Source organism: Aplysia californica, unplaced genomic scaffold (genome assembly GCF_000002075.1).
Source record: "Aplysia californica isolate F4 #8 unplaced genomic scaffold, AplCal3.0 scaffold00246, whole genome shotgun sequence".
NCBI lineage: Eukaryota > Metazoa > Mollusca > Gastropoda > Aplysiida > Aplysiidae > Aplysia > Aplysia californica.
The window spans coordinates 385,662-396,155 of NW_004797516.1; the positions used below are offsets into that span (position 1 = coordinate 385,662).

Consider the following 10,494-nt stretch of genomic DNA (forward strand, 5'->3'; position numbering starts at 1 on the left):
TATCCCTAATAAATCAAACTGCATATCCTGTAATCCAAACATTAAAATAATACATGTATCAACAAGGTAAGTCACCATCCTTTCTTTTTCCTGTGTCATGACTCCAACTTAAGGTCGGGTAATCTAAACAGACATTATCTGAACCACTGGGCTCTGGAAGAAACAAGACCTTAAATGATATAGTCCATTTTTAGTAGACATATGACCTGACCACACCAGCGCCTGTGGAGTAACAGTCAGGCGCTTCGCTGTCGTACGCAGGAGACCTGAGTTCAAGTTCTAAGCGACAAGGAAATTTTTATCAAGTATCTCGGTCTTCTGCTGGGATGTTATATCTCTCTCAGCCCGGGTTGGCCCTGACATGCGAGGTCAGAAGCCCACCTCTTAAATGATCTAAATTGCATCGATGGGCATGTAAAAACACCTACATTTAAACAAATTTAAACAAGACTTGACCATCCACTTTGTCCAACCGTCCTCTCCTTTTCCACCTCAGACTCATTCTTTCTTTCAGCTCATTGGCAACATCCTATTTAATCATTCATACATAATATGTCACAGCTGGAAGATATATTCGCCCATAGCACAAAGCTTGAATGAACTAAATCATACCAATCGACCTCAAACTCTTTCTTTCTTTCAACTGTATTGCAAAATCCTATTCAATCATACATCTACATCACAGCAGGAAAATACATTCGCCCACTGCAAGCAGCCTAAATTGAAATAAATCATACGAATCCACCGTAAACTGTTCCTTATTTTCAACTCCATTGCATCGTCCTATATGATCATATATCTCTACATCACACACAGAAATACATTCGCCCATTGCACACAGTCGAAATAGGACTAAATCATACAAATTCATCTCAGACTCAGACTCAGACTCTTCCTTTCTTTCAACTTCATTGTACATGGCATACGTCCTAAATTAATTGACTAAACAATACAAATCACCGCTACTCCTTTAAATAATCATCACAGCAGGAAAACACACCAGTGACAATCGTGTTTTGGTTTGAGTCTGGGCTGCTTATACTCTTTCTGTGCCATGTACCAATATATTATCAATTAAAAAAGTAATATTACCGTATTGCTTTTCTCTACACCATACAAGTGAATAATATAAATTACACAATACATGTTGTAACCATTACATAATGTATCAGGATTTAGACAGAAACCTTTTTTAATTAGTAGTCACTTTTCAGTTACAGTGTACTACAGGATAAAAATAAAACAGAGCCTTTTCAAGCATGCATTCCTTCACTCTCTCTAATTTTTTTTATAACCACAAACCAAACAATATTTCACACAAGACCAAATGGTGGTAAATTGTGGCATTAAAGAAGTCCATTAAATGATATATATACAATCTAGCACATGCATAGCGAAATCGGCGGGAAGTGGAAATGTTTTCATTACGTCCGATTTTCACCAAGTACGTGTTTTAAATACAAAAAAATTCGGGACCTCAAAACCTGTTCACTGTGTTTCACTATGAGCGTGTCAGCTATGTACATGCTAGACTGTACACCTACAAAGACAAAAAAAATCAGGCATCCAGGTTTGTTCTCAAACTTGGCACGTTAACCATATAACTTTATAATAACTTACTATATCCTTCACTCACAAAAGTAAGCAACAAATAGTCATGGATCATTCCCACAATCATGGACAAACACTTCCTCAAGATTATCTTCTCTGTGAATCATCGGCAAGTACCTGGCTTTCCTCCACAAGACCTCTGAAAATAACAGAACGTGTATATAGGACATTTATAACTTCTACAGCAATCCATGTTTCGCTTTAAGTAAGAATTGTATGACACTTGCACCACAACAAGGTCCTAATAATTTTAGTCCTGAATATTTGAGGGGTTCCAAGAGAGTAACAAACACAAAAAAAAAAAGAAAGAGAGATAGGGAGAACACATGTTTGACAGGAGAGCCTTTATCATTCATCATCAGCACTTGAGAAGTCTATGGAAAAAACAGACAAAGTCACTAATAGAAATTGTAAGGACAAAACATCAATTTTAAAAGCTTGCAGATCCAAAACTATACATTTCTGTTTCACTGCTGGATTACTATTTTAGTTATTTGAGTAGGAAATCAAACAGGTATAATCAACCAAAAGTCGCAAAGAAATGAAGTTCTGAGCCTACAAGCTATTAGAATTAATTTTTAAATAATTTCTGTACTATGATCTTGCCCGTTTTCCCCATGTAGTTCTCACTTGATAAAAACAGGGCGAGGAAGCAAGTCACAAAACCAAACTCTTGGAGAATAAATCCTTAGGTCATCTTCCTAAAGAAATGAGAATTACCTACTGAGCTCGATCTACATTATCTTGTTCACCAGTTCTCCTCTTACTCTGAAACCTTTCAGTTCTCTTGTGGTCTATTTGGCTGTTTATTGGGCAATCTGGCGTGTTGGTCAATAACAGGAAGTTAGGCTAAGCCTATTGTATTGTTTGGCGCAAGTGCGTAAAGCAGAGAGAGTGAGTGAGTAAGTGTGAGACGAGTTCAGTCTGGATTACAGCAGGGAGAGGGAAGAGCTGTATCGAGGCAGAGGAGGCCTGCAGAGATTTTGGCGTGAAGAAAGGGGGAATGACTGTTTAAAGCCTCAGTCTATTTCTGTGCTAGTGTTGTGAGATTCCAACGAATCGGGGCCCCACCGCAGAGGAAAGGACCACACAATCTAGAGAGAGAGACAGGTTTCGCTAAACCTTGTACGCATCTCCGCAGGCAACCAAAAGATTAGTGTCGAATATTCTTTTATGTACATGAAACAACATCTTTCAGTAAAAAGATGCAATTCGACACAATAACAATCATTTAAATGCTGGGAAAAAGCAAAAAAGACAGACAGAAAGAAAGTAGGACCTAGGCCTACCAGTAGCACCCTCCAACATCATGTTATGAACTGGCCTAAATCTCAAGACGCCAAAATCATACCCAAAAAAATATATAAATAAATAAACAAAGGTATCTTTTAACCTTTTGTTTTGTTTTATTAAGACTTTTACGACACTTGCAACACAATTTGGTCATATAAGTGCAGAAAATTAAAGACGTTACTACATTGTTACACACAAATGTATGGAGCAGAGATAAGGATGATATATGTTTGTAGGAAAGAATGAATGAGCTAACGACACCAGAGCAACCACCAACCATCCATTCTTTACAGTACTTTACCTTTGACAGTGAGAAGATGATATGTGTCATGGAGGGTAAACTCTCGTTTGTTCGTGTTGCGATTGTGGAATCCCCTCAAGCACCAAATGCTGAGCAACATCAAGCAGATGAGAAATACAAGGCATAGATATGCCCACTGAGCATCTTTCTGCCTGAGAAAAAAGTATAGAGAATTTGTAAAAGGCATACACTACTATCATTCCTGTAGAGTGAAGCTCATTCATGTCAAAATTTAGAGCATGCGGTACTTATACATGAAGAACCAGACTTAATCCAAACCATCATTTTTTTTTGTCTGTTCTGGTAATGGTTTACACTACCCTCATCGACACAATATAATTTTACAGGCCACTTTGGCGGCTTCTGTCAGGGTCAACCTGAGCTGATTCAGACATAGCACCCTAGCAAACTGACAGATAAAGATACACAATTTTTAAAAGATTCCCATACAGAAATCAAACTTTCATCCACTGTATGCAACAGTGTTGCCTGTTATGGATTAATAACATACAACAGTGTAGATCCCAACCATCACACCACAGGTAGGCAGAGTGTAAACAACAATGACAAGCAAAATATACAAATACAAGAAGTATAAAGTAGTACCCTATAATCACTTTCTAAAAAACAACTGAATTTGACACTACAAAGAAAACATGGAAATAATGATCTGACAACACAATAGAAAGAGTACGGAAATGTAATGAACCGTAACAACAGAGCAATACGCGTAACAACAGAGCAGTACAGTGCACTTGTTAAGAAAATACAGAGAAGCTACAACATATCATAAACCTTGTTTCTTTAAGTTTGTTAAATTAAACAGAAGCACATCAACACAATAACAGCCATCTAGTGCACGGGGAAAAGTAAGACAGACAAACAATAGGGGGGAAGAGACAAACAATAGGGGGGAAGAGACAAAAATAGGGGGGAAGAGACAAACAATAGGGGGGAAGAGACAAACAATAGGGGGGAAGAGACAAACAATAGGGGGGAAGAGACAAACAATAGGGGGGAAGAGACAAACAATAGGGGGGAAGAGACAAACAATAGGGGGGAAGAAAAGAAAAAGAACCTGCTAAAAACGCCCTCCATCCACCTGCGCATAAAGAAACAAATTATATATCATTATGTCTGTTGGACCATCACAAATGTTCTATGTATAGAATTACAGTTGAACCGGCTCTTGTCTAATTTGGCAATCACCTGTACAAATGACCAATTCTTGCTTCTCCATCTTGCCTTTTTTAATATCAGAATAATGACATATAATCCAACAGTCTAGGAAAACCACTTTTTTCCTCAAAAATGGATGACTGTCTTGGACAATAACATGTGGAGACAAATTCCAAAACAGTACGGAGAGGAAAGAAAAAGATACCGTAGTACTGGAACTTAAGGCCGAAGAGCTTTGCTTTACGATAAAATTACAAATCATTTTTAAGAATATCTATGGCCACCATCAGTCCCAAGTAAATATAACTCATAGGAGAGAATGAGGACTGCCTTTCACAGGCTCTACTCAAGTTATTAAGAATTGTGATGTGTGCTGACTAAATAAGTTACTTCTCAGATTTCAGCCCTACAAAAAAAGTCAAACTTTCAGGTTGAGTTTGTACAATTTGTAAGTACGAAAAAATACAGGACATGTCAAATACTTGAATTAGCTCGTGTCAATTGAAAATCTACAAATTTGACCCCAGTTGTTGATTTTCTGTAGAAATTTAAATTCAAAGATTGCTGTAACTTATTTCATCAGCACGCCTCACATTTGATTAAACAACTCACAGCTGTCTCTGAAACTCGCGATGCTCCATGATCTTCTTGAAATTTGCCTTATTGAACTCCGAATCCCAAGTGTAATTAGAAAACAACAGTTGCTCTGAAGAGTTTGCTGTTGACTTTCCTGAGCTGTCCACATCACTTTGCCCCTTATCTGTGCCATCATGATCATGACTCTTGGATCTTTTCCTTCTAATGTGTCGTCTATTGGCAAGATGAGTCATTGTAGAGCCATCACCTGAGTTTTGTGTAGAATGGTCATCAATTGCTGAGCTTGGAGTAGACACCCCATGATATGAAGAGGGAGACTGACCATCATCTGAGTTTTCCGGAGACTGACCATGTAAGCTTTGTGCAGGCGTATCAACCCCAGAGTAGGGCAAAGATTGCCTGCACTTTTCAGCAACCGAACACAATATCTGTAGCATCCTCACATACTGTTGAAAAAGATTTTTTCTCTTTGGAAAATAACTAGCATGAAGGGCCTTCTGGAAAAAAGAAAGACACCTTGATATTTTCTTGGGCTTGATAAATCCGGATTTAAGACAATCCTCAATACCTCGAGTACGAAGCGAAACAAACTTGTCAAAAGATGCTGGACTTTTCATCTGAACGACATTTGGAGATGACTTTGAAAACTGTCTAGACACTTCTTTTGAGTGAAATTTTGTAGGAATGAACTCTCTGTTCTTACATAAGCTATTCAAGACAGAAGTAGGTAAAACCTCACCACGAGTTCTACACAGGCACAAGTTATAAAATATCACAGAATGAAAACATACAGGTGGTAGTGCTGCACTAATCTGATCTACGGTTATCATTGCAATATTTGATTTGAAAACTGGAGAATTTTTCAATATTTCAAACAAACAGGGAAAAAGTCCCACTAAATTTCGTAAATCAATGGTGCACTGTTTGAACCTCACATGACACTTTGTGTCATAACCTTTGTACTGTCTTCTGAAGTTCAAATTCTTGATAGTTGTGGGATGCACAAGCTTCATGTCACCTAGCCATAAGGATTTTTTATCTGGAGATACCTGGGAAAGAAGATGACATTCAGTTTTGTTTATTCAAAGTTTGTGCAAATGTGCAAGTTCCTACTGAGGAATTACTTTTTTAAAATGAAGTAGCAGTGTTCTACACCCTTGCCGACACACGTTTAGAATAATTAATCATTAACATAACATACTTCAATACCAAAAAAAATCTCACCGAATCAAAAAGAGCTTCTCATTCCATTTTTCATAAAATACTATCCCATAAGGTCTGAATGTTATAAAAGCTTAACACTGAAGAGTTCACTTCCATTACTCCTGATCTCCTTTTCTGAGAACTTCCAATCGTTGTGGAGTACTGCACATCAAACATGCTTGAAATGAGATATTAAACATGCAAACTACTGCTGGGTCAGTCAGGGGAGCTAGAAATTAGCACAAGTACCGGTACAAAAGAAATTACAATCTGTGCAGATGTTGGGGGGGGTTGATAAGTTCAAAAATAATTTTCTGTGAGAGGTAAAACGTTCCTTATCAATACAGCATTGCACTTTTTTCCAGCACAAGCTTTCTTGCTAAAGACCAGGTGGGCATATGAGCTAACAAAATGGAACACAAAAAGAGTGAGGGGAGGGATGAAGCAGAATGCTTCTTGCATGGCATAGCACAAGTAGTAGTGTGTCTGTGCAGGAGAAGAAAGAAGCTGTTGGGAATGCACGCAGTATGCAGTGCACAAGTATAGATTGGGCAGCACAGAGCCATTGCTTTCACCATTAAAATTAGGCACACCACTGTATCTTTGACTTTGTCCAGTAAACATCAACAGTACTGGTATAAGAGCACGTCTGAAGCAATCAGATATTACATTATCGGACTGCTATTCTGTGTTGAAACAAGAATTACTGTGAGTGGAAATGTGCGGTTATGCTAGCACAATGAATTGAATAATCAATGATTGATGATTGTGCTAATTGTAAATTATACAATTAGATCTATTAAAGTCTATCTATGCACCCCATCCCTGGAGAATGTAGTAGTTTCTAACAGCACCCTTTTCCCAACATTTTGTCCTTAGGACTGCCTTAGATAATTTCATTAATTTTGATATCATCATTGTCATCATACAAAGCTTTCGCTAGACATCAGATCAGTCGTCATTAGTGCTTGGTCTTGATGTAATCCTTTAAATTTTAAAAACGAAGGGACTATTCGGACTCGAGTCCGAATATGAAAAAATGTTATTCGGACTCCGATTCTTTTCCAGCATGACATTACTTCCGACTTCCTGTGACTCGTGACTCCGGCTTCCCGTCCTGCCTCACTCGTGACTCGCCTCAGGCTGGGTAGAGACCAGGATCACTTCGGGCTAAATGGCGTTAAATTGTGCCAGAGCCGAGTTTTTATCTTTTATGATGAATTTGAGGCCGGCCTGAAAAGTTACAGCGCTTCTAATAAATGTTTATTTGTCAAGAGGTCATCAGAAGCAATTAAAGATGGCTCGTTAGCGTCTGTCGGGGTCGGATGGGCGGCCTGCACACGTGTGGCTGTGTGTGCGTGTCGGGGGAGGGGGGGGGGGGGCGCTATCGGTCTGGGCGTTGAACGTTGCATACGTGTCAGTCCCCCCCCCCCCCCCCCCACCCACCTGTTAACACCTTACACGCACACAGACACACATGCATGCACACTCTCACACACACACACACACGCACACACACAGGCAACTCCATTCGCTTGTATTTACACAAGTCTCGAGAATGGAAACCGTTCAGAGAAATAGAGTTCAAGTTTATTTTCCCGAACGTTCTGGAAATAGAGCCGGCCAAATAAAAATTATCGTAAAAATTAGGCCTAGAATCTACTTTTTAACTCTACCATGTGCATTACAATGCATAACTTGGCGTAAAACAAAAGGACTATGCAAAGCAATTTAAAACTTGAGACCACTTACATGTTGAGTGTTTGCCGGTGACCAGGCTCTAACATTGGCACTGACAGATGATGAGATAGGCAGACTGAGACTGACACTGATGACAACACACAAGAGCATCGATCTAATATAATGGGTGTGTAAATACATTGTTCCTTCATCATTGCTCCGCTCACACAAAATGTGAAAGTCTATTTTGTTACGGAGGCCTCGATGTTCCGTTCAACTTAGTCATGGGGCAGTAGATCTAGATCTAGAGATCAGAGTGAGAGTCAGAACTGGCTGGGATTCAACACTTGGAAAATAAAGTTTGCTTGTAGGCCTATTCAACGTCAGACAAAATATGCCAGAGACGACGCAAAATATGGAACTAAAACATTGAAAGCGAAAACTAGGCAATGTCAAAAGGGGAATGGGGTTGGGCACATTTTTGACAGGATGACCAGGAGAAGCAATTGGCTCCCAACGAAGTTATACATTTTGCTAGATCTAATGCTGTCTAGATCTATAAATATCATTTTTTTTAAATTGTTCTCAAGGCTCAAACCAACTCGTTTGGAAGGGGGGGAAAAACCTGCTATTTTAAGCGTGAAGACAGCAGTTTGGCATAAAAATATATAAAGGGGGAGCACTTTTGTATGCGCTGATCGGGTTCATCGTGGCAGCAGGAACAATAAAATTTCTGTAAAATGTACTAGACTTGAGTCTATTTTAAGTAGACCTACGGATAAATTACGATAATAAATTGTCATTATTTTTCCCCCGGCCAGTACATATAGACTAACTTTTCCCACTATCGCAGTCTTTTCCGCGAGCTCGACAACATCCATAGATAATACTATTAAATACTATTGGGTAGATAAGTTACACCACTTAAATTTAATTAAAACATGCAAGTGAACATAAACAGAGGATGGTGAGTGATTAATTTCAACAGGAACCCCCGCCCCCGAAAAAATGGCCTTCTAGGTTTGATATAATATGTGAGGCAGCGTGGTGGAATTAGGCTCTCGTCAATTTTGGGGCATGTAGAGTTATTGGTATCATCTTAAAGCTTCTTCAGTTGTCTTTATTTGGATGAAAAAAATATCCATTTATCTTGAGTACAAGTCGAGATATTATATTTGCAAAAAATGAAAGAGGTGGGGGTCACCTACTTTCAGAGGTAAAATTAGTGAGAAAATGACTGTCAAAGATTAGTTATTTCCTCAGCTTAAGAGTCCGTAGTAACTGAAAATTTACTTTTTTGTGCCTTTAATTTACGTTTTTCAGAAAAATCCTCACAGAAATGAGTTCTTTAAAGGGCATGAAAAGTGTTGAGCCAAAAACAAAAATTTGATGAAAATTCACAAACCTGTGGGAAAATGCAAGTTTCTTCACTTAGATTATTTTGACGAGAGCCTGATTCCACCACGCTGCCTCACATATCTCACCTGATAGTGATAGAATAAGATGTTTCCCTCAATCTCTGTGCATTGTGTAACTTAAAAACAAACAAAAACACATGTTTTTTCAGCAAGAAGAAAAAAAGGAAAGGAAAATAAATTTTCAGGAATGTTTAGTATTGCAATGTTCACGCTTACTTGCAATAGCCATAAATCTGACACCCCTCCCTTCCCTCCTTATCGGGAAGTAAAGATACAGGGTAATCATTCTGCTTCTCGGCCTTTTGGCTACGATCAAAGGTGGTATCTGTTCTCAGCTTCTCCTCCGGCCTTATTGTGCCCACTGGTTTAGCGAGGCAGATACTGCTCGAGGCACCCGAGGGACGGAGAAATCTGACCCTCTTTTCTCTCGGGTGGACGGTTATCGTCCGCTAATTTAAAAAAATAAAAAATAGCCATAAATCTGACACCCCTCCCTTCCCTCCTTTTCGGGAAGTAAAGATACAGGCTAATGATTCTGCAATTTTAAAAATATTTTAATATTCTCGTGTCATGATGTATGATTCTTCGGCACGTGTAGCACAAGAGCGTCAAATGTCGTTTGTACTGTCGCCTTTGGGATGGGCATGAAGTTAACGATAATGTGTATGATATTAATAGGCCTATACTGTACTATACATCATGTATTTAGATTCTCTCTCTCTCTCTCTCTCTCTCTCTCTCTCTCTCTCTCTCTCCTGACTTTCTTTGAGCGCGCGCGCGCGCGTGTGTGTAGTAATTCAAACCCATGAAATTTACGTCAATTCAAATAAAAAACTTATGCCGGATCAGAAGTTAGGATAGATCTTTATAATTAATAATAAGAAAGCATGAATGTGCCAAAGGTCCCCGTAGACGTCAGTTTTGTACACAATGTAGAACCTTGTACCCAATGCCCTTCAGTCCGACCACGGACAGCCTCATCCAGACCTATAACGTAGGCTTGAGGAACGTAAGTATTCACAAAATAACAAAATAAAAACTTCGCAGGGGTCGTCGGGCTGATATCTGACGATGCTAGATTTTAGCCGGCGAGCCGAGGTGGTGTGGGAGAGAGATTAGATCTACCTATTATAATTATGTATTATAATCATGCAGCCAGGGAGTCGGTACCGGGCGTCGTGTGTACTTCTGACGGACAGCTCGCTGGTGGTA

General features: G+C 39.1%; 1 protein-coding gene across 2 annotated transcripts; it reads right to left on the reverse strand.

Moving 5' to 3' along the window:
* Positions 1-513: 513 nt before the first annotated feature.
* LOC101857577 lies at positions 514-8,269 on the reverse strand. Of its 2 annotated transcripts, XM_035970279.1 has the most exons (5): positions 7,937-8,269; positions 4,997-6,030; positions 4,284-4,307; positions 3,206-3,357; positions 514-1,750 (listed from the first exon to the last, which is right to left on the reverse strand). In XM_035970279.1, exons 1-5 carry the CDS (start codon positions 8,063-8,065, stop codon positions 1,656-1,658), a joined length of 1,434 nt encoding a protein of 477 aa, XP_035826172.1. In that variant the 5' UTR covers positions 8,066-8,269; the 3' UTR covers positions 514-1,655. The 2 variants fall into 2 exon arrangements, with proteins under 2 accessions (XP_035826172.1, XP_005100443.1); XM_005100386.3 differs by lacking the exon at positions 4,284-4,307 and having other exon boundaries at positions 7,937-8,267.
* Positions 8,270-10,494: the final 2,225 nt, after the last annotated feature.